Genomic DNA, 25,228 nt, shown 5'->3' on the forward strand with positions numbered 1-25,228 from the left:
TTGGGAGAACTACGAGGAAGTATTTGTTTTGTGTATATCGACGATATTATCGTCTATTCTTCGTCTGTTACTCAGCATTTCCTTGACCTCCAAGCTGTTTTCCGTAAGTTACAAGAAGCTGGCTTAACCATAAATCTTCGGAAAAGTAAGTTTTGCTTGCCTGAAGTAACATTCCTAGGTCATGTAATTAACATCCACGGCATTACAGCTGACCCGAGTAAGGTGGAAGCTATTCGAAACTATCCAGTTCCAAGAAATCTGAAGGAAGTCCAACGATTTCTTGGACTAGCCGGGTGGTACCACCGGTTCGTTGCAAACTTTTCCAGAATTGCCGAACCACTTAATTCCTTAAAGAAAAAAGGCAGATCTTTTCAATGGACACCACAGTGCCAACAAGCCTTCGAAGAACTGAAAACCTGCTTGATGACTCCACCCATCCTCGGACATCCCAATTTTGAGCATCCCTTCGTTGTGTATACCGATGCCAGTGAGACTGGACTGGGTGCGGTCTTGACCCAAAAAAGAGGACAAGGTACAGAGGAGGTAATCGCCTATGCCATCCGAAATCTTAATCCTGCTGAGTCAAACTACTCTGCAACAGAAAAAGAATGCTTAGCCGTAATATGGGCATTAGATAAGTGGCAGCACTATCTTGAACATAGAATGTTCACTGTCGTTACAGATCACTCTGCTCTGCAGTGGGTGATGAATTCTCCAAAAACCACCAGCCGTCTCATTCGATGGGCTCTGCAGTTACAGAAGTACGATTTCATTGTTGAATATCGGAAAGGGAAATTAAATACAGCACCGGATGCTCTTTCACGAATTACCCCCCATGCAAGTTGTAATTTGTATTCAAATCAAAAGGATATGAATACTCTTCCAGTTACAGATGAACTAATATGGGAGAAACAGCACAGTGACCCAGTGATTGTGAAAATACTCCAAACTTTGGCTGTTGATAAAGGGAGTCAGCAGACAAAATATGAAGTCATCGAAGACAAGCTGTACCTAAAAACGCTGTCCGACAAGCAGTCACACTACCGTATCTTCCTCCCTAGGGATCTTATTTCACCTATACTGGAACACTATCACAGTGACCCCACAAGTGGGCATGCTGGCATCTTTAAAACTTACAAAAGAATTCAGGATGTCGTATTCTGGCCGGGGATGTGGTCCGATATAAAACAATTTGTAAAGAGATGTGTAAAGTGCCAAACCCTAAAAACAGACCAACGGAAACCTGCTGGAAAAATGCAGAAGATTAACAGCACACGACCAAATCAAATAATGGGTGTGGACATCATGGGACCACTACCCCGTAGCACCAATCAAAATGAATGCCTTTTAGTATTTGTTGACTACTTCACCCGTTGGATCGAACTGTTTCCTATACGTACAGCTACAGCAAGGAGTGTTGCAACTGTATTCAGAAAAGAGATACTAACAAGATGGGGAGTACCGGACTTTCTTATATCCGACAGAGGTACCCAATTTGTATCTGCAATATTTAAAGAACTGTGTGAGAATTGGAATGTCACGCCAAAATTGACAACCGCTCATCATCCGCAAACAAACATGACCGAACGGGTAAATCGAACTCTTAAAAGTATGATTGCAGCATATGTAGAGGACAGTCATAAACGATGGGACCAGTACCTGCCAGAAATCAGGTTTGCTATAAATTCTGCAGTGCAGGAAACCACAGGAATGTCTCCTGCAGAACTCCACATAGGAAGGAAGCTACAGGGGCCAATGGATAAGATTCTGAAAGGTAGAAGCCATGATCTGTCACCAAATGCACCCCACTATGACACTGTATATCATTTAAAGCAACTGCAGGCAAGAGCACAAGAGAACTGTAAGAAAGCCCATCTAAGACAGCTTCGAAATTACAACAAGAATCGAAGGGACATTCTATTCAATGAAAGAGACAGGGTATGGATGAGGCATTTCCCACAGTCCAGTGCAAAGGATAATTTCACAGCCAAACTTGCACCAAAATGGAAAGGACCCTACAGGGTAATCCAACAAATGAGGCCAGTAAATTACAGAATAGCACTGGAGTCTACAGGCGAAGATGTTCGTGTTGTTCATGTTTGTAATTTAAAACCCTGTTATCCAACATCCACTGAATTAGAAGCACAAAACAGACAAAAGCTTGTCGACCTCTTTCAAGAATCCTCTGATGAGGACGAAGAATTCTTAGGATTTTAATGTTTCAACATCTCATAAGGAACCATGAGATGTTTTGTCCAATGGAGGGGGAGTGTGACGGAAAAAAAAAACTACAGAACCCATAATGCACTGTAACAAGTAGGAGGAGTCAGGAGTCAGTAGCCAGAAGGAAATGGAATCAGGTTAATTTAGATGCAGGTTAATTTAGATAAAGGAAAAGGCTTTTTCCCACTACACCAAGAGCCAAAGTTGAAGCAATTTGAACTGCCTGGAGTCTTTAGACGTTTAAAATGTGCCAGAATTTAGTCAAGACTTGAGATTACTGTGTTTTAAAAGCTTTGTTGCTGCACTGCGGAAGAGTTTCGACTACAAAGGTTCCAGCGAGCTGCTCCTTTCCATAGCAGTGTTTGGAATATACAAATGCTTAATCAACAGACAGTAAGCACTGTGAAGTATGATGCCGATCATGAACCAACGAGACTGAAAGTTTTCGTGTCACAAGACTTGCGCCAGCTACACAGTGAACGAGTGTTCGGAGGTTCGCGATGCCATTCGTTTATCGGCTGTGTTTTGAACTGCGTGGGGTTGGAATGCTGTGACCGTGAGTGAATTTCCTCTAGTTTTGGACAGGCCTCAGATATTCTGACTGCACGCTGGACTTCAGGTAGGCCTTGAACAGTTCATCCTCACTCCGAAATGGAGCCTTAAATCACAACTGACTCTTGGAAAAGATGGGTTTAGCGGACTTTTATCCCATACTTCACACAGCACATTCACACACATCTACACAAGCCCACAAACATCAAACATCCTTCTCTTGAACGCTTGGCTTAAGGACAAAACTTTCAAATGCATTTTGTTTGGTTTTGCTTCCCTCATGGACTTTGAACTGAAAATGACTTGATACCTTCACAAGTATTGTGTCTGAATATTGATCGACATTGTTTAGATCTGTTTAGGTCATTTATCTTTGAAGACTCGTAAATTCTTCTATCTGTTCTGAAAGATGATTGTGATCTAATGATTGTTCATTTGATGATTATGTCATAAGAGACATTTTTCTTTTTTTTTTGTTTTCGTAATTGTTTTTGCACTTTGATATGCTTTGAATAAGCAAGATGTAGGAAAAAAGGAAAGAGTCCCCATTTTGAGTTAAATTAAAAAAGAACGTTTTTCAATTGTAAAAGTGAGCTTATTTTGGTATTTGTATTGTTCTGTGAAGCGTGATTGGGGTTACAGGCCTATCTAGAATCACTACGTCACAAGCTGCTGGTCAAATCATGTCAATCATTTTCATTTACGTCACTGCTAGGCGGCATAGCAGCAAAATGTCCGAAAGAAAGTACTATAGTGTGAAGCACAAAAATGGAAAATACAAAGGTTAAAAAACAACGTGACCGAGATATACTGAAAAAATCCCTAAATTGACAGGATACTCCAAGGTAGGGGTGTGCTATATCACGAATTTGATCGTGGACGATTAAAATGTCTCCACGATCTGCTTTGTAGAAATATCGTAGTATTGTGCTACAGTGCATTCTATCAGTTCAGTTTATGGGGCCTCCGAGAGAATTTGATTCATTCATTTGATTCTATTTGAGAGAAAATCAGATGCGTGTCTGTATGCGTGCAGGTCTTAAAGTGACAGCAGCCAATTAGTAAACATGCTGTCGCCTGTCCTTAAAGGGTTAGTTGGTTCACCCAATGATGTTGAAAATTTTAAATCACCCCATGATTTACTCACCCTCAAGCCATCCTAGGTGTATATGACATTCTTCTTTCTGACGAATACAATCAGAGTTGTATTAAAAAATGTCCTGGATCTTCCAAGCTTTGTAATGGCAGTGAATGGTTGTTTCTGTTTTGAAGTCCATCAAAGTGCATCTATCCATGATAAAAGTAATCCACACGGCTCTGGGGGGATTTAAATATCCATATTTAAAACTTTATCAACTAAAATAACTAGCTTCCGGGTTCCGGCAGACGGCCATATGCATCGATTTACAGTGGAAGAGTGACCCTTGACATGATGCGACATAATGACAAACGCGGAAGTGCAGAGGATAGAGCAAAACAAAACACCAGTCACGAATTAGAAGTCTAAAATAACAATTTTTAAAGAGAAATGTCGGAGGAGCTTGAGTTTGTTGCCCAGCGCTGTTTGATTGAACCGCGAGACGCGGCTAAACTTACGATACTCCTACATTCTATCTACGTCATACATGCGTCACGAGTTACTCTTGTGGCGTGAGAGTCGACTTGCGTAGTATGCGTTCATATGCTGAAAACTAGTACATACACATACATATGTATGAGTGCTGGGAATTTTGTCATCCGTACATGTCAGACCGCTGCACTGAGGCAGGTGCTATTTATTTTGTGTGATTTTAAAGCTACAATATGTAAGATATTTGTAATAAAATATCCAAAAATCACTTGCACAGTGTGAGATATTTCCTGCAGTTGTCTACTTACAATATCCCAAAAGTTCCCAAAGATTTTTAATTTCAGAGAAATTCCAATTTTAAATAACAGCTCGTCCCTGTTCACTTGTCGCCTGTCAATGATGTAATATCTGCGTTATCCCTGGTTTCCGCTTGTTCTGCCATAGTAACCATGGCGACAGACGTGGACAACTGCGTTACGTCTAGCGGCGCGCTCACGCTGTTGTTGTTTCATTCAAATATTATGGACCATGGCAGGCAGACTCTGGGACAAAAGGAAAACTAAAACGAGGATCAATATCGGCGTGGCGTCTTCGAGATGCCGAGAGCTAGCGTACATGACAAACTTCGACTTGACAGAGACGCCACTCTTGCATGTACTCTATTAGACAGGTGAGCAAATGTACATAAAACTAATCAATGTTATCTAGCTCAATATGATGAAATGTTAGAAAATGATCAGTATGTTATTCTAATGTTGATCAAGCTCACTGCTAGCCTGGTCCTACCAGACAGTCATACATTTCATTTGTACAGGCCACTCTCCATTGACAAGCGTAAACTTCCTTGAAGGCGGGTACTCTGTTGAAGTTTAAAACTGTTGGATCTGCCCAGAGCCACTCTGGATCGCTAACATTTGGTTGTGACGTAATCCCACAACAGCGCACGACCTCAACGTCATCGTTCTCAGCCACTCCCTCTGTTCGCTGATTGGACCGCCAAAAATTAGGCCAGAGAAAACCCAAGAATATAAGAATATAACGCAAACCCAAAAGGAGTACTGACGGAAAATGAAAATGGAGCGAAAGTACGTTGGAGGGTGGAGCCAGGCTAGCTCACTGCTAGTCTCATACAGACAAACTAACACATAAAATAACATTATAACTTTAACACACTCAAATGCAGTTTAGTGTGATAGTGTAGACCAAGTGAAACAGCGCTGCGTTACCTCACAAGTTTAAAGTCGCCATGAAATCAAATTTTACAATTCGTATTTTTATATGTAATATTGTAGTGTTTTTACAAATGATTTTTCTGTGTACTTCATTAATTTTTAAAAATTCATGTGCCCTTATATTCTTTAATCAAATATGTTATATGATATCTGTCTCTCATTAGCAATCATGCCCTGCTTCATACCACAGATCCATCAGTATGACGACAAGATCCATAATTCTGCTTATGCGTCATCAACATACGCCTTTGTTACTGTAAGAGGTTAGTGACCCCTAGCGGCGAAAACAATTACATATTGTAGCTTTAAGTATTTAATTTAATATTGTCGTTTTGTAATTCAATTTTTTTTTATATAAAAGAAGATACTGTTTATCTAAAGTTAGCTTGGGTTTGCTACTGTTACAATTTAAAACCGTAGAAGGGTAAAAACATGCCAGACACACACTGATGTAAGCAACACAGCTACAACTAATAACATTGATAATGGGTGTGTTTTGTAGTCTGCGAATAATCAAGTATTGACAAGTATTGACGACTATATTGGTGGCACCATGGGCCCAAAAATAAAATTCTGCTTAGGGCCCCATAAAGGCTTGGGCCGGCCATGCTGGGAGCCAGGGGACCTATCTGTGATGTCATATCATGGTGGTTAACCCTAACCCAGGTGAATAAAGTATACTTGAATGCACAAAAAAAAAAAATACAACTAAGTACATTTTGTAGTAGGCTACATTCTTATTTTTTTTTGTGCTAATTAAAAATGTATTATTATTATTATTAAGTTATACACTATAAATACACTAATTAAAAGTATATTTATACTTCAGTAGTACTTCAGTGCACTTGAAAAAGTATACTAAATACCACTAATACTTAAATTGATTTGTAGTGCATTGAAATAAAGTATACTACCGCAAAAATATACAGAGGAGTTTTATCACTGTATTTCTTAAAGGTGTGCTTTGAATGCTCTAAAAATGAGTTCAATCTAGACTTTTATATAGTAACCCTAAATTTAAGTTAAATTGACTTATTAAAAATATATTAATAATTGATGCTACTAGTTATAAGTACATTTTGCCAACTGTGGTGCTTAAGTACACTAATATAAATGTACTGATTAGCACTAACACTTAAATTGATTTTAACTGTACTCAAAGTAAACCAAAAATACATTTATATTTGTATACCTGTGCTGCATAGTTTTATCTTCAAATTGTGTTGTTTTAGGGCACTTGGCACTTGTGTGCTTTTGTTCCCCCCTCCCCAATAAGGTCTATTTGGACTTGTGTGGAGCGTGAAGGGATTGTAATTGTACGTCACAATTTATTTTTTAACAAACTTTCTTCAAAATATCTTCCTTTGTTTTCAACAGAACAACGGAATTTATACAGGTTTGGAACAACCTGAGGATGAGTAAATTATGAGGGTGAGTAAATTATAACTCTCATGGTTCAAACAAACCCCGCTGGGTTTCTCAAACTCAAGCTCCTCCGACATTTCTCTTAAATTATGTAAATCCTGTTTCAGAGACAGTTGCAGAGCTTAAGAAATATGATGTCAGTTTACATGTTGTAGGCCATCTTAGCATTTTTATTCTATTAAATTAGGCTATTTTAACTTGATGACAAAAGAGAAGCAAAGCTCTATGCAATACATACATATGTATAGTATTTTGTATCAACTTGGTGAGCTTGTTTTACATTTGTTCTAGGTATGATGATGATCTATTGCATATTGACTAAACTGCAGTGATTTGCAAGAGAAAAGGCGTCAGTGCTGCAGAATGACCCGCAGGGGTCAGTAATGAACCGAGTCACTAAACGATCCGAACAACACAGAAGAAACGAGTCGCTCTGATGGAGACTGTTGTTGGTCACATAATAAAATGTTGATATTCATCGATTTCTGGAGCGGTTTTTCATCTGCAGAAGCTCTTTGAGCGGAATATATCTGTGTGAGGCGCATCGGTGCTTTGAGTTTTCGAGGCCGTGAAAATGTCTGTTGTTTTTGTTCCCAAACGGCAGCGCGGAAAAGCGCAAATCAACCAGGAGACAATTCAAAGAGTGAGTAAACATTTGAACTCGGTGCTTAATTCGCAAACACACACACAGTTCGGTTATTTATGGGAGAAACGACCGCTTTAGTTTCTATAACGTAAACGACCTCAGCTATGTTTTCAGGACTCACGGAAGTGACGGACCCGTGCTGACAACTAACGTTAGTTACGTCATTTATGTGGGTCTCGTATGTGTTGTTGTGTGTTTTTGGTAACTTACGGAGATGCAGATATTAGATAAATTCAATATAAACATTGTTGATCCAGTCAGTCTCTTTCTTTCATCGGAGCTGCTCTCGTCAGTTGTCCGTTGTGCGCGTTCATGCAAGTTTAAAAACATGTTCGTTCGCGCCACTTCTGTTTGCTGCAGTGTGAACGCGAGAGTTCGAGAGTCGCACCTGTAAACAAAAGTAAGGCAGATAATATAATAAATGTGTTATTTTAAATTGATTTTATAAGAGATTTTACATTATGGGAAAATTAACATGAAAGAATCGACAGTGTTGATGAGACATTTGTTCTTGTGAATAAAATTAAATTAGAAATGCAAAACAAAAGAAAAATTCAGAAAAATAAAGAAATATATCTTTCAGTGAAAAGTTTAAATCACATATTATATATAAAAATGAGATAGGTACAACCTAAAGGGTTTGTTCACTCAAAAATTAACATTATCCCATAATTTACTCACCCTCTCAAGCCATCCTAGGTGTATATGACTTTCTTCTTTCAACCGAACACAATCAGAGATATATTTACAAATATCCTGACTTTCCCAGCTTTATAATGGGAGTGAATGGTACCTGAGATTTTGAAGCCCAAAAAAGCACATCCATCCATCATAAAAGTAATCCATACAACTCCTGGGGGTAAATAAAGGCCTTCTGAAGCAAAGCCATGCGTTTTTATTAAAAAAGAATATCCATATTTATAACTTTATAATGAACTATAGTCACTGGCTTCCGGTAACGACCATATGCGAGTCTAGTTCCGGCGGGAGAGTGACCTCTGACCCGACGAATGATGTAGGATTTAGGAGTAGCATAAGCCAAGTAATTCATGATCAGTGTTTTGCTTTACTTCATCTGCGCTTCCGTGTTCGTCAATAGGCCAGCCAGCGGTTCAGAAAGATGCTTTGAAATGGTCATGAACTAAATTACCTTTCAAGTGCAGACCTATAAGTGTATAATATGTAAAGTTTATAAGTGTTTCCTGAAGTTAATCTACTAACTGATTGCCACTGTTTTGCAGCTGCTGGATGAGAACGATCAGCTGGTGAGATGCATCACAGAGTATCTGCAGAAGGGCCGAGCCACCGAGTGTGTTCAGTACGTGTGTTTCACGCGTTTGTTCTCTTCATATGCTTTAGTGCTTTTAATGAAGTATGTACTTCATCTCCTTCCCAGATACCAGCAGATTTTGCACCGGAACATCGTGTATTTGGGAACCATAGCTGATGCCGGCGCAGAGATCGTGCCAGAGGAGACGCAGACTTCTGCAAACGACTCAGTCAGTTGATGTTCAGTTTACAGGAATATTGTAAATGCATTATAATAAATGTATCATTAACTAATGTATTGCTCAACAGCTCAGTTGTTTATGTACATTTGAATATGAGTAAATACAAGTGATGAATGTGCAAATTTTAGGCACCAAATGTTATTGCGAAAATGTTTTCCCACCTGGTTGTTTGGTTATTTATATATATTTTTAATCAGAATCCTTAAGGAAACAGAATCCCATTGGCCGAAAGGAATCCCAGATGGCTTTGCTGGGGAACACTGTTTTTATGTACATAATTTCATAATATTTATACTTTAATACTATGTATAATGAATATATGAAATGCCATAAATAAAATACCATGTTTAAATCAATTATGGACAAAATGCAAATCAGACTCCTTTTGAATCCACATGTCATTGAAGTACTTCTGGTGTTGTTGTATTGGCCTTCTGACTTTTAACTGCAATAAAGAAAATTGAGAACATGAATTAAAGCTACACTGTGTAGGATTTACTCCCATCTAGCGGTGAAATTGTTTATGACTACCAACTGAATATTACCAGAGAATGTCTAATAAGGGGAGAACTTCCACTCTCAGTAAACTTCTGGCTTCTGAACTGGTTGCAGTTCCACTCTGGCTCCACATGAGGGCGCTCACAGGACGAGTGCAGGATGAATGGAGGTCTATGGAGCTATACCCCTCAAAATCCACTTTTCTCAGGATTAAATTTTTTGTCTAGTAATTTGAATATTGTATTCGAAAGGAGATGCAAAGAAATTACACACTTCTGCTGGGTGTTAGATTTTTTAGAGTCACTTATTTGCTTTAAAAAGTCTTTTAAAGTGTCAATGACGTCATACGCATCGTACGACCAGAGATACTGTTTTACGGCAATCCTTCAGTCACTTTGGTGCTTTCACGCTCTGCACTTTCTTTTCTCTCGAGGCATCGACAACACAGCTGACACAGGTAAACACACGACACAGCTGACACAGGCATACACACAACACAGCTGACACAGGTAAACACACAACACAGCCGACACAGGGAAACACACAACACAGCCGACACAGGCAAACACACAACACAGGCAAACACACAACACAGCTGACACAGGTAAACACACAACACAGCTGACACAGGCAAACACACAACACAGCTGACACAGGCAAACACACGACACAGCTGACACAGGTAAACACACGTGCTAGAAGAGTTTTTGTTTTGTTTGTTTCTGGTCCCGCTGCGGATGCCACGATGCCATCAAGCGGTATCTCTGGTCGTAATCAGTCTTCACTGACCAATCAGCGTTCATTAGCAGAATGCTAGCGTGTTATGGGCAACAACAACTCAACCTGTAAGAAATCGAAAGGACATAAGTATTCGTTCATTCAACTTTCGACCTATAACCCATGTTGAACTTGCAAAACCTACAATCGAGGGCGATCGCCCCCAGTGGAATTCTGGTGGAACTACAACCAAAATTCAGTACAATAGGAGTGGCCAGGCTCTCCGTAGACGGGCTCTGATATTACTTTCCAGCCCCTCCCATTCCGAGGGCGTTTTAACTCCTACGGTGGCCGTATTATTTCAAATCTGCCGGCAGTCACGAGTAATCTCCCCCTCACACTCGTCACGGTGTCACTGAGTGTTAAAACACGAAAGGCAAAGCTTGAATTTCCAGGTATGTCCCTCTTTGGCTAATGTATTTTCAAGATGGAGGCACAACATGGCTTCCGCCATTCGAGCGACTCGCTCATATGTATTCTAAATGGCAGATTCTACACTTACGAGAATTCTTGATTTGGTACAAGTAATTACACATTAATGAGCACATATACTTTTAAAAAGAACAAAGTGTTTTTTGCTAAGAATCAACTTTAAAAATTACACAGTGTCGCTTTAACAAATGTTACGGAGATATGAAATGTGAAAGCTCAGTTCGTATGCAAAATGAGTCAAAGACGAAATGAAAGCAGATGTTATGTTATATATTTATTTTTTGCATTGCTGGTACACTTGGAAATAATCAGTTGCCAGCTCTAGTGAACAATAAGCAACATAAGCCAAGCAGTCGCCCATCATATCTTCTGTCAGGGCAACATTATTTCTTTCTTTTTTTTCTCTTTTTTTTTTAAACTCCTTTTAATTTTTTTTGAAGCCACTAGTAAACCATTTTGACACAGCTGAGAAATGTTGAGCGTTACAGTCCAAGGTCATTGAAGATGTTTTATCTTTTAAAAAAAAAAAAAAAAAGAAGAAAAAAGCCGAAACAGTTTGGGAGAAAAACACGGACGAAGCAACGAACCTACATTTTTGATTGTGCAAAGCACAGAACTATAAAAAGATATATTTATATACAGCAAACGATTCTCTGTAAACATGGTAAGTATGTTAGTTTTCAGAAAACATGGTCATATCATAAATACAGGCAACATTGGCATCGGCAAACGTCACGAAATGAACATTCTGGGCTTTTAAGATGCAGCCCGAAACCACAGAAACCAACGGAATCTGGGCTCAAAAATAACCCAAAAAAATAAATCCATCCCAATCCGACCAGAACCATTTATTAGTGTTTATAATGGCGTATTTGGTAACCTCTGTAGAAAGAAGGTACAGTTAAACTCTGTAGGACAGGAAGAAAAAAAAATGTGCTTCACATCTTGGGAAAATAACGTTTTACTTATTTTTATTATTAAGCCTATATTATGCTAACTTATAGAGTAATGGTATAATGTGTAAGAAAATACAAAAATAAGATTAATACTGTCAATATTTGTACAAGAAATATATTGTATTTGAAAGGAATAAAATGTTATATTTATGAGAAGTGTTAGTGTCGTTCTGAAGAAAAGCCAATGGGAAAACAAACGCGATGAAGAAGGGATGAAGACCATACAGAAGGGGTTTGTGTTTTTCATAAAAGGATTTTTTTTCTTCTCTCTCTCTTTCTAGATATAACTACTAGCCTACTACGCTCCCAAACAACATTTCTTTTTTAAGTTCAAGCACCATTTCCCCCCTCTAAACAATACTTTGGTTAGAGAAAATATCTGCAAGTGCTATTCAAAACAACATGGCACAAAGTTACTTACTGCTAACATCCTTTTTTTTTCTTCTTTTTTTCTTTTTAAATCTGTCAGACGTTGAAAAAGTAGTGTATTTCTTTCAAATTACACCTCTGCTATGATTATTATATTTCTGCCGAGCCTGCTCAAAGCCTCTTCATAAAAAGTAAATTATTTATAGTTCTTTTTTGTGTCTTTTTTTCCGAGTCATTTACAAGCTATGGAACAGTAGCTGAGAGCTGCGGTCTGGGTCGTCCCACATGACATTTGGCAGTTACAGCTATTTTAACACAGTATCGTTATATGGGACGTCCGGTTAGCGAACCAGGACCCCGGATCTTCGTAATGCGGCTGCAATAGTGCGCTGTGAGTGAGCACGCTGGCCATGCATATCGGAAAAGTCGTGTGTAAACTCGAAGCCGAACGAATCGAGATCGAAGCGGCTGCCAGTGAAATGGTCCGACTAGCTGCTGTTTGTTAACATGAATCATGCATCGTTCGGACAGCGTGGAAGGCAGTTACGTTTCTGTTTGGGGACACGCATCTGTGTACAAAAAGGTTATTAACCACTATGTTAAATGCAAATTTCCCTATAAAAACACTTCTAGTTCACAAGGTTGGACTCTAGACCAGGTTTACGGCACACTTCACCACAAGATGAACAATCCCAGCTGGGTTTCTACGATGAAGCCGTGTTGGGATTATAAAACCCTGGGTTCGACCTCTCCCAGCACGGGTCCAGCTCAGTACTGGTGTAGGTATGAGGGTCGATGCTCGGGTTTGAGCGGGAAGGTTTTGAAGCCTTTGCTCAGGATCTTGTGCTGGGAAACCTGTTGCTGCTGCTGTTGCTGCTGTTGTTGTTGCTGTTGTTGTTGTTGTGGTGTGAACGAGAAGCCAGAAGAGATCCCGGAGGATGGAGGGCATTCATTGGCTGTCGACCACACCGGAGACTGCAGCATTTGCATGGAGTCGCCCCATTGGCTGGAGGGGATGGTCATCTGGTAGAGGGAAGAGCTGGGATTGGGCATGGTGTTGGTGTGCGAGGAGTGCTGCCATGGGGCTTTAGGAGGCCATGTTTTAGTTTTGCTGTCCTGTAACACAAACAGCACAACACACATATGGAGCAAAACTATCAAAGTGTGCCGAAGGCCCAATGACAAATATTCATGTTCAAGAAGGTGAACAATTAAATCGCATCCAAAATAATAGTGTGTTTACATAATATATATATGTGTGTGTGTACGGTGTATAATTATTTTGTATGCATATATATATATATATATATATATATATTATATATATATATATATATATATGTGTGTGTGTGTGTGTGTGTGTGTGTGTGTATGTGTATGTGTATATGTACGTATATGTATACATAGGCTGTGAAACGATTGATTGCGATTAATCGCATCCAAAATAAAAGTTTGTGTTCACATAATATATGTGTGTACTGTGCATAATTATTTTGTATATATAAATACACACACATGCATGTATATTTTAAATATTAATATTTTATATATAAATAACACATTTTACTTAAATATATACATGCATGTGTGTTTATTTATATATACAAAATAATTATGTACAGTACACACACAATATATTATGTAAACACAGAATTTTATTTTGGATGTGATTAATAGCGATTAATCATTGCCCAGCACTTGCATCTGCATTTTAAAGTTTTTAGTTTAAAAGTTTCTCAGAAATGTCACAGTTATATTCATGATCAGAATCAAATCATATCTTTAGAGTCCTTTCTGTGAACTTTCTGGCATCCTGCATGTTACGCCACACTGAATTTGACGTGACATCATTTGTCAGAAATTATGTTTATCTGGCTTAGTCAAAAATATAGCATATTACTACTAATTTGGGGAAAAAATGTGCACTCGTGCAAAAAACTCCACTCCACTCCACCCCATTATTTGTCAGCAGCCATATCACCCTGTAGCCCAAGACTGGTTCCCCACTGAAGCTAAGCAGGGCTGAGCCTGGTCAGTACCTGGATGGGAGACCTCCTGAGAAAACCAGGTTGCTGCTGGAAGAGGTGTTAGTGAGGCCAGCAGGGGGCGCTCACCTGTGGACTGTGTGGGACCTAACGCCCCAGTGTAGTGATCGGGACCGTATACTGTCAAAGAGCACGCCCTTCGGATGAGACGTTAAACCGAGGTCCTGACTACCTGTGGTCATTAAAAATCCCAGGATGTCCTTCAAAAAGAGTAGGGGTGTAACCCTGGCATCCTGGCCAAATTTGCCCCTTGGCCTCTATCAATCATGGCCTTCTAATCATCCCCATATACTGATTGGCTTCATCACGGTCTCCTCTCCACCAGTAAGCTGGTGTGTGGTGAGCATTCTGGCGCAATATGGCTGCCGTCGCATCATAAAGGTGGAGCTGCACATTGGTGGTTGAGGAGACACCCCCCCCCCCCCCCCCCTTCCATGTAAAGCGCTTTGAGTACCCAGAAAAGCGCTACATATAAATGTAACTAATTATTATAATCCAAACGTAAATTTTTTAAACATTCTATAACTAAATGTATACATTCTATTTACAGCAACGGCTGCATATGTGAAAGCACCTACTGTGAAACTCCATCTCATACTCTTATGGAATAAACATGTGTGTTTGATTTCTACCTGGTTACTGTCGTCACTGGTGTGGTGCAGTGGAGGAGAGGGCAGAGTACACACTTCCTGTTCACCACAGCTGTGTTTCCTACAAAACACACTCAACATGAGCAACACACTCATCTCAAACACATGAATCATTTCCGATAAAAGTTTCTGACGAACAAATCAAATGTTTGTTACCGTCTTTGTTTGACAGCCGCCACCAGGTCGGGCCCAGAGAACATGGAGAACAGACTGTCCCCATTGGCCGAGGAGGTCTCGTCACTCGAACTGGCTGAATCCCCCTGATTGGCTGACCAGCCGCTGTTGACCGCCTCCCTGCTCAAATACAAACATCTTTATTACACAGCTCTGTGGAATACTTGATTCTGATTGGCCAATCGCACCATCCAACGGTATAATATTCCCAGATAACAACCGCTGAGAACAGAAACACAGGCTCATCCGGGTCATCAGCACTAGAAATGTTTTTTATTTGTGGAAGTTTTGCATTTAGAGAGCTAATGAAACATTAAAACTCAGTCTAATCAATATTTTGTGTACAGTTATTTAACTATGCCGTCCAGTATCATGGACTCGCTCTCTCTTGTTTCATACAAACGCAGCTGCCGCCATTTTGTGACTATTGTTTCTCTTATATGTCCGTCTAGTTTGAACTTGCTGCGCTGCAACGTCTCTCTCCGCGGAAGCTCTGCGTTTAAAGACCTAACAAAATATTTCAACCACTATTTCGTGTCTAATTATATAGTAGCCGTGTAATAAGCAGGATAATGTACATCCAGCCGGTTGTTATCTCAGAATAAACCCCTTCAGGCTGATGGTGACCCCAACGCTTCGAGTCGGGGGTTTATTGTGAGAGAACAACCGGCTGGATTTACATTATCCCTTACATATCAACATCCAAAACTATTAAGGTCAATGTTTCCACTACAGGACACCTGAAATAACTCACGGCGAGCACCATGTGACCGGTCATGTGTCACTCACCCTTCGCTGTAGTATTCAGGGTGTGCCCAGCCCCTGTGCTGCTCCTCGGGGTGGGGCCAGTTACTGCGGGGGTTGCTGGGACGGCGGACATGTTGAGCCTGGCGTTTCTGCTGCATGGCCTGATTGACCCCGGCAACATAACGAGCAAACTCTGGATCCGAGCCCACTGACCGAGACCGAGACAGAGAGATGTGTGGGGTTAGTCCTGCTCTTTGTTTAAACTGTCCAGCACAGCAGAAACACATAATGGAGTCCAACACACACACACACTCCACTCGCAGTGAGAAAACAATTAATTTATTACATATGACAATTATTGCATGCTATTTGCATTCAAATAAATTCTAAATTCATTACAAAAAAATTGCACTGTCAATTTGATGCATTCTTTCAGAGCAACTAATTATAAAGTAAAAGACTGCAATAAAAGTACAATAATATTTATTGTAAAAAATGGCAGATAAAAATATGCACATTATAGAAATGTGACCGGATGAATATGTGTGTGTATAGAATATACACACATACATATGTATGTATGTATGCATGCATGTGTGTGTGTGTGTGTGTGTGTGTGTATATATATATATATATATATATATATATATATATATATATATATATATATATGTATATGTGTGCATTTATTTATTTGAAACATTCAGATTTGTTATTTTTTCTTAAAGTCATATAGCATTGTTTGTCATCGTACATTTGAATTTATCTCAGTATAGCTTTAATTAAAAAACTCTTTAGTCAAAGTAAGTTAAAAGTATATATAAATAATTAGATCAGAACAGTCATTCTCTACCATGCAACTAAAACTAAAACTTCTTAGTTTTGCTCAACCAATGACAGGCAACCACTACAAACACATCTCTGCTCACCTGCAGGGTCAAAGGGCATGGAGTCTCCCAGCACCCCAAACAGACTCTGCTCGCTCTGGTCTCGGTTGGGCCAGGTGTTGTTCCGCGGTCCCTGCGGGGGCTTGTGTCCGAGCATCTCCGACATGACGCTGTCCATGTATGTGCTGACCAGCCCGAGACTGTAGAGGTCAGAGCTGAGGTCGGGCAGACCCGGAGCGGGCCACTGCGTCAAGGGCCCGATCGGTGACAGGCCGCCCAACGGACCCTGGGGCCACTTACTGGGAGCTCTGGGCTGCTGGGAAGAAATCTGTGGAGAAACTGGGGCTTGCTGTTGCTGAGGCTGACCAATCGGCTGCAAGAGATGCTGGTAGAATGGCAGGGTCGGTTGCGACTGTGACTGCGTTTGTGTTTGCTGTTGTTTTGGTGTTGAAGGAAGTTGCTGCTGCTGCTGCTGCTGCTGTTGTTGTGTCTGTTGCTGTAAGGTTTGCGCTAACGTCTGCACGGCGTTATGAGACACTTGCGAGGTTGGCGGTTTCAAGTCGGACGCATTTGTCGACGCAACCGAGTTCCTTCTCTTCACCAACGGAGACGCCTGCTGGGATTTCCCCATGTTGAACCCTGATAGGAAGTCGATGACGTCTTGCATCTCCTGGTCGGTGGGAAGGTTCATGCCCTGCTCGTCTGCACCGTTGGCGATGTGTGTGTGGCTCGGGTCGGGGGTGCAGGGCATGCTGCTCATCTGAAGGATGCTGTGCAGGCGTGCGGTCTTGTCGTCGGAGTTGGAGCTGCTCCGAGACGGGGTGTTTGGGATGGAGTAACTGCCGCCCGCGCTGGAGTTGGACGAGGTTTTCTTGGTGAAGCGTGAGGTGAGTTTGGAGATGGTTTTGGGGAGGCCGCTGGAGGATTTGGTGCTGTTCCCGGGGGGGAGATCGACGGGGCCGCCGTAATCAGTCGTGTCCCGTTGAAGCTGGATCTGAATGGTGGGCAAAGTCTGTTCCCTGCACACACACACACACACAAATCAACAGAGAATTACAACCACTCTCTAATCAGTGTTATTTTAGTGTCATTGAGATTAATATTATGATGGTTATATTTTCCATTTTCAATTTAGTTTAAGTTATTCTGTTGTTTTTGTCATTTTTTGTGTCTCTAGTCTATATAGTTTTTGATTAGCCTGGCAAGCCAGACCTACATCAAGATGTTAGGTCTGGAAACTCACCATAGTCACGGCTCAATCCGAGGGGCGGGATAAACGGCTGTCTTTCAAATTCCCTCTGCACGCAATAGGACAGCGCTTCAACCAACCAGAGTGTTTTCCCAACAGCGGAGCTTAGTTGATAGATTCAACTTTTGCCATATCTGGCCGGCAAAACGACGAACACATCTTCCTTTTTTTAAGAATGACTTAAGTGCCGTTCTTTGCTCTTTTCTCAAAGAAAAACTTAACTCCAAGTCCTCCAGAGTCACGGCCAAAGCCGATTCGAAAGACCGTTGTTCTCCATCAGCAGCCGCCATTCTTTGTTTTCAAGTAGCAGCAGGTAACCGTCGCAACTCTGTCGTGTATGTTAAGCCCGCCCCCGCCTACTCTATACACAACGTGATTGGCCTGACCCAATCTGGGTTTTTGCAGCGAGAAGGTTTATTGAGAGTTGCTAGACGTACCTGGCTGCGAAATACATTTTGCTGCCGCTAGGGTGCGTCTAGATTTCTAGGCTAGTTTTTGATTTCTATTTCAGTTATTTTAGTACACACATAAAATGTGTGTATGTGTGTGAGAGAGATAGCGAGTGAGTGCGTGTAGTCTACTAAAATGTATATACATGCATACATTTAGAAGAAAAGTATATATATTATAAATACATATATTTAATTTTCTACTAAATGTATGTACAGTATATACATTTTAGTAGAATATTTTGCACACACAAAAAGAAAACGTTGAATTTTGAGTGATTTGTTGAGTGTCATTTAGTTAAAAACAAATTATATATACATGTATTTATAATATACATAATTTTCTACTATCATTTTCTACGCAGCACTAATGCGTTTGCCACTGACTTGCGCTCCTTCCAGCGGTGGAGGTCGAACACAGCTGTGTAAAGCACGTCCACCAGGCCGAGGGTCTTCTCTGGATCCAGACTGCGCTGCAGCAGAGACATCGTGGCTGGATCCTCCTTCAGACACCTGACAGACAAAACACAACAGGCAGAAGAATTATTTTTTATTGTTTTATTTTTTTTACTTAAAGTTTAGCCTTTGCTGAGGATATGGCACAATAATTAAATTAAAACAAACAATTATTTACCAAAAATGTAACGATATTTTTCTTGCAAAAATAATAGAATATAGCAATTATATAATCCCTTTAAGTTTTATATGCATAAAAGATGCTTTGAGCTAAATTGACTCAGTTTAACAGAGGTTAAAGGTCTTGTCACCGCCAGCAATTATTTTATTACTTTCACAGGCCTCAGAATATTTGTTGTATGAATATCTGAACATGCAATATATCAGAAGAAAGAACAGAGCCTCTGCTTTTAAACAAAGTGTTTTTATTATAGCGTCATGCATTCTTTTCTTATTAACTCTTGAACATGGGTAAGTTTCATAAAAAAAATAAAATAAATTTAAACAGAGCTGAGAAAAATCTTTTTTTTTTCCAAAGAATACAACGTGCATAATCAAGGCTTTAATCGTTCGTTTCTGCTCCTTTTTTGCCTGTTTTGATGAGATTCAGTTCTCTTTCAGAAGATGTGTAATAGTGCCCCCTACTGTATAACAGTGAAAACTTTATTCATTTTGTTCATAAACAACATTAGCCATCTCAACTTTGAGTAAATGTAGTAAAGCAGCTTGAACTCTTGCAAACTACAGAGTATGTGGATCTACAATTACTTTCAGTGATGCTGAGATTTAATAAACTAGTGCTATAATTACCACAAACTTTACCGTATAGTTACTCACCATGTGGAGGGAACCTGGATCACAACTTTAGATCCTTCAAGACAGATCTGAGGGGCGTAAGCTTCCTTGTTCTCAATCTGAGCCGTGTCCACCACAACCTGCACAAACACATCATCATCATCAGGGTTAATAACTGTACACACTGTAATGAAGCTCTGCCAGTGAATGAATCATTCATGTTACCCGTCCTGTGATCATAAATCATTTCTGTCAAACAAACAACACTTGGACACTCGAGAGCCCCAGTGAACCAACTTTTCATCACTGTCAGAAAGCCGTTTCCACCAGAAAACACAAATGAAATATTTCCCACAGTTCTTGAAAAGAGGCCGTGAAGTTTGAAACAGGGAGTGTGTTTCCTATCAAACAGGAAGTGGGCTATTGTTATTAATAGCGCAGGTGTATCCTCAATGTGACTCAAATGATGGGGACTCAACACACACACGCCCAAAGGTCACGGTCACTCTGACCACACACACAACAAGGACAGAAACGGCGTCATGGAAACGGCTTTATGATTTTTCATAAATCATTTTCCTGTAGCCGGTGGCCTTTTTCAAAACCTTGAGTTCAGACCTTCATTCTTCCATGTGAACGTTGCTGACAATGAACCAATAAAACTATGCTGGTTAATATCGGTTGCTAGAAAGTTTCCAGACTTCTGTTGCGAACACGTCTCAGGACGGATTAGTTACTGCTCATATTTGTGAGGTTTATGAAATCAAATCTAATAAATTTGATAATTCATAGTTGTCTTTGAGGCACTTAGTATCATATGATGACGTGTCCAGTCTACTACAGAGGTGTCATTGATTTTACACTCTCACACATATACACTGACACACACACTCACACACACATATACACTCACACACACACACACACACACACACACACACAATGATATACACTCACACACACTCACATATACACTCACACACACATATACACTCTCACACACATATACACTCACACAAACTCACACATAAACACACTCACACAAACACTCACACATATACACACACACAGACACACTCACACATAAACGCACACACTCACACATATACACTCACACAAACACACACTCTCACACATATACAGTCACACACACTCACACAAACACACACACTCACACACTCTCTCACACATATACACTCACACATAAACACACTCACACATAAACACACCCTCACACATACACTCACACAAACACACTCACACATACACACTCACACATAAACACACTCTCACACATATGATGTTGCTAATAATGAAGGTTTCCGTCACGTTTCCTGGGCGTTTGTCATGTGTACAGATAAATATGAAGATGTGTGTATTTATGTGTTATACTGTGAAACACTAATGATTCTGAGGTTTAGCGATCTGAATGTGAATCAGTCATCAGCTTTATCACAAATAAAGAAAGAATCTAACAGTCTTCCTAGCCTTGTTCGGAAGCACACACTCTGTCAGTTTAAATCCAGACTAAAAACACATCTCTTTAACCTGGCATACACAACACATTATCAATTTATATTATTCAAATCAGTTAAATGACTGTTACTCTGCATAAATTAGGTCAACCAGAACCGGGAACACTTCCTATAACACCTGATGTACTCGTTACACCGTAAGAAGAAAGGCATCTACGCTAATATTAGTCTGTCTGTCTCCTCCTCATCTCGAGGTTACCGTAGTCAGCCGGATCCAGTCCACATCCAGATCAGACGGTGGACATCTAGACCTAGACACGACCAAAACACAGCCCTGAATGTCAGCATCTACTAGACAATCCCTGTGAGGCCTCGTCGGCACGACAGTCACCGGCACAGATCCTCAGCAGTGACCGTGTGAACCGGACCGGTCCTCCACACAGACCCTATGACCAGCGTCACAGCTTGCAGAACCGCTTTATAGATGAAATGAACTAATGGTTACACTTTATTTTAAGATGCCATTGTTACAGTGTAATTATATATTCAAGTAATATTAATAAACAACAAGTACTTACTATAGGGTTAGGGTAGGATTAGGGTTTGTTGCATGTAATTATGCATAATTTACTGTTATTACTATGGTACATGTAACACTTGTAACAAGGACACTGTAAAATAAAGTGTTAGCAAACTATGATCTTTACAACGAAACTGAACAGCAGCCGAAATGCATCACTGTAAAGCTGCTTTGAAACAATCTGTATTGTATAAAGCACTGTATAAATAAAGGTGACTTGAGATGACTTCTATAAAAACATCTGCTAAATGTATAAATGAAAACACCACCAAAAAAAAAAAGAAGTGATTGGTGGTTTTATGCATCTTCCTGTCCAAGCGGCCGGTTCCTGTCTGGAATAAGCTGTAATGTGGATAGATATGCCATGTCAGCATCTAAGGCTATTTTCATGGCAAAAATGAAATTACACAAATACAAATATCATATAAATACAATAAAACCAAGCAAACAAACAACAAATCATATTATAATTTTTTTTTTTTTATTAACATCTGATAAAAAAAAAAAATCCAAAAAAAAATCCAAAACCTTTTCAGGCATAATCTTACTAAATAAGTCCTTAAGTGAAATAACTTCATAAAACAGCATTATACTTGTATTAAACCCAGGACAGTCCAATAAAATATGCTGCAATGTGGACCAGACTCTCTGGCGTCAATCAAACATGTGAAACTCACCAGTCCCGCCTGCCCGAACAGCAGCTGTACTGCGGTCTTACAGGCTCCTCTCCAGCTGGAGGGACACACCTGGTTCAGGACCTCAGTGACGGGGGAGTCGTCCCGCACCGCCACGCCGTTCTGATCCAACGCATCTTTGATCAGCTGCAGCACGGCATGCTGGGAAGAGATTACATTTGAATAAATTAGATGATTCTCTTCACTGTAATGTTTTATTTGTAAAATGACTATACAATGTAAATAATAGACACTACTGTTTGAAAGTTTGGGGTCTGTTATGCTCACCAAGGCTGCATTTATTTGATTTAAAAAAATACAGTAAAAAACAGTGAAATATTATTGCAATTAAATATATCTGTTTTCTTTGTGAATATATGGTAAAAATGTAATTTATTGCATCATTACACCAGTCTTCAGTGTCACATGATCCTTCAGAAATCATTCTAATATGATGATTTGCTGCTCCAGAAACATTTATTATTATTATCAGTGTTGAAAACATTTGAGATGCTTCATATATTTTCTTTATTTGTGGAAAGTTTATTTTTCAAGATTATTTGATTAATAGAAAGTTGAAAAGAACAGCATTTATTTAAAATAGAAATCTTTTATATCATTATAGATCTCTTTACTGTTACTTTTGGTCAATTTAAGGCAGCCTAGCTGAATAAAAGTATTAATTTCTTTAAGAAAAAAAAAAAAAAAACTTTACTGATCTTGAATAGTTTAACAAAAGCACTTAAATGGTCTTTAAAAAGCCTAATTTTTTAAATGAAAAATATTTATTTTTGTTTTGGATGTGAAATACTAGGTTTTGTGAGATTCACATACCAGTGTCTCAACAGTCTGAGACATGCATGTCCCACATAGTTTTATCCTTTTGAATTTGTGTACTTGCTATCATAGATTACATTTCCAGCTGGATCTTATCTCTAGTCATAATTCATAATATTGTGTTCTGAGAGAGAACAGAATACCGTTTTGAGCTTGAGGTTATCTGATGCACTTTCGTTGAAGGAAACTCCTCGGAGGAGATGAGAGCCGATCTGGACAGGAATTGTGGGTAATTCACACTGGATTGCCTGAGACGTGGTGTGAAACCGTCCGGCCTGCTGGGCTTCAGCGTCACTGCAGCAGCCCTGCACATACACACACACACACACGGCAATAATCAAACACCGTTCATATGCACACAAAATTAAACCAAATAAACAACAACACGCAAACGCATGTGCCTGTGAAGACACAACAAAGTCATGTTTACAAGTAACAGCTCGAGAGCTTCTGAGGAAGGATTCCCCCATTCAAGTAGATGGGATTTGTGCAGCACAATATGTGCAGCATATTTAAATCTGTGGACATTCACGTGTCTCTATGTGTGCGACTGCTGAACACATGAACATCCTGAGAGAAGCTCTAATCTGCACTAAGCTGTAATTCCACACACGGCAAACATACCTGCAAAGCTGCTTCCACTGATTTGGGATTAAGGTGAAATCCGGCCTTCAGCGCGTATTCACTGTGACCCAAAGAGTCTAACGCCACTTTATACGCCTGCAACACACATGCACACAATGTCAGTGGGTCAGTCTGGGGCTCACAAAAAGCCTCATTATTAACAGAATACAAAATTATTACCTTTAAATTTTAATAGTACTATAAACTTCTGGACCTATAATACTAAAGATCTCCGTTTCTACATTCAATCCTGTTACAGGTCACTTTTTATTTTAAGTTTTGCACCATCATGATTTCACTTACAAAGTGATCATTACATTCTTAAAGTAAAAATATTTAATGTGCTCAATTAATACGAGCTCTGATATAACTATTGTTTAAAATAGTTTTAAAGTAATTTTAGCATTACGTAGCTCAAACAGTAAAGCATTGCACTAGTAACGCCGAGGTCATGGCTTCAATTCCCCGGGAATGAATGAACTGATAAAATGTATACCGTATAACTTAAATGCGATCTCGCTTTGCATTCTGCCAAAAGCATAAATGTAAATACTAGATAATAGCATTTATTAAATAATCATCACAATTAAACTGTGATAACATGGTATAACCCACCAGTCATCACAAAAAGAAAACTTACAATGACAAACAGATTCACTTTCATTAATTATGATTTTACAGCACTAACAGTAAACTATCATTAGCATGGTAAACGTGTGTGTGTGTGTGTGTGTGTGTGTGTGTGTGTGTGTGTGTGTGTGTGTGTGTGTGTGTGTGTTCACCTGTAGAGCGTTGTCGATCTTGGCGTTGAGCTCTTTGAGCTGGTGTTCAGGTATGGAGGTGTTCTGGGAGCAGAAGAGCTGCTGTACCTGAATGCCAGACAGACAGCCGTCTCTCCCTCGCTCCCTGAGACACGCCGTCACCTGAAACACACACACACACACCTATTTTAACATACAAAATTTCCTGCTACACTGCAGCTGCAAACATTTATTCATTCAAATAGTTAAGGAAGGTAGTATGCAGTCTGAATATATATATATATATATATATATATATATATATAAAATATTAGATAATTGAGATAAAAAGTGGAAATTAAGACAGTAAGAAGAAAGATGAAAAGAATAATTAAAAGTCATAATTTTGACATACAAATGTGAAATTATGAGATACTGTGTAATTTTATGTGATGCTTAGTCATATTATGAGATAAAAAGGCCAATAATAATAATAATAATAATAATTATAATTATATATAATTATATATATATATATATATATATATATATATATATATATATATATATATATATATATATATATATATTATATTATATATATAGATATATAGATATATATATAAAATATTAGATAATTGAGATAAAAAGTGGA

At 39.4% G+C, this 25,228-nt stretch overlaps 2 protein-coding genes across 2 annotated transcripts in view; one reads left to right on the forward strand and one right to left on the reverse strand.

The window, feature by feature from the left end:
- The first annotated feature begins 7,381 nt into the window (after window positions 1-7,381).
- ss18l2 (ss18, like 2) lies at window positions 7,382-9,579 on the forward strand. The gene is made up of 4 exons (XM_081372351.1): window positions 7,382-7,645; window positions 8,890-8,966; window positions 9,045-9,147; window positions 9,357-9,579. The coding sequence occupies exons 1-4, from the start codon at window positions 7,577-7,579 to the stop codon at window positions 9,363-9,365; spliced, it is 258 nt and encodes an 85-aa protein (XP_081228477.1). The 5' UTR covers window positions 7,382-7,576; the 3' UTR covers window positions 9,366-9,579.
- A 1,570-nt stretch (window positions 9,580-11,149) lies between these two features.
- garre1 (granule associated Rac and RHOG effector 1) overlaps window positions 11,150-25,228 on the reverse strand; it is a 29,659-nt gene continuing 15,580 nt past the window's right edge. The window contains exons 3-13 of the mRNA XM_081373269.1: window positions 24,616-24,756; window positions 23,834-23,929; window positions 23,353-23,514; window positions 22,376-22,534; window positions 19,686-19,783; window positions 18,780-18,905; window positions 16,737-17,713; window positions 15,850-16,015; window positions 15,043-15,180; window positions 14,869-14,947; window positions 11,150-13,307 (exon numbers count right to left, since the gene is read on the reverse strand). Coding sequence (XP_081229395.1) covers window positions 12,960-13,307; window positions 14,869-14,947; window positions 15,043-15,180; window positions 15,850-16,015; window positions 16,737-17,713; window positions 18,780-18,905; window positions 19,686-19,783; window positions 22,376-22,534; window positions 23,353-23,514; window positions 23,834-23,929; window positions 24,616-24,756 — 2,490 coding nt within the window. The 3' untranslated portion in view covers window positions 11,150-12,959. The remainder of the gene's footprint in view (window positions 13,308-14,868; window positions 14,948-15,042; window positions 15,181-15,849; window positions 16,016-16,736; window positions 17,714-18,779; window positions 18,906-19,685; window positions 19,784-22,375; window positions 22,535-23,352; window positions 23,515-23,833; window positions 23,930-24,615; window positions 24,757-25,228) is intronic.

Source organism: Scardinius erythrophthalmus, assembly GCF_964197995.2.
Source record: "Scardinius erythrophthalmus genome assembly, chromosome: 8".
Lineage (NCBI taxonomy): Eukaryota > Metazoa > Chordata > Actinopteri > Cypriniformes > Leuciscidae > Scardinius > Scardinius erythrophthalmus.

Bases quoted from the DNA above. Each gene is read 5' to 3' on its own strand.
- ss18l2 (XM_081372351.1), top strand. From the start codon at position 7,577: ATGTCTGTTGTTTTTGTTCCCAAACGGCAGCGCGGAAAAGCGCAAATC. The intron at 7,646-8,889 runs GTGAGTAAACAT...ACTGTTTTGCAG, and splicing joins ACCAGGAGACAATTCAAAGA to CTGCTGGATGAGAACGATCA. The intron at 8,967-9,044 runs GTACGTGTGTTT...TCTCCTTCCCAG, and splicing joins CGAGCCACCGAGTGTGTTCA to ATACCAGCAGATTTTGCACC.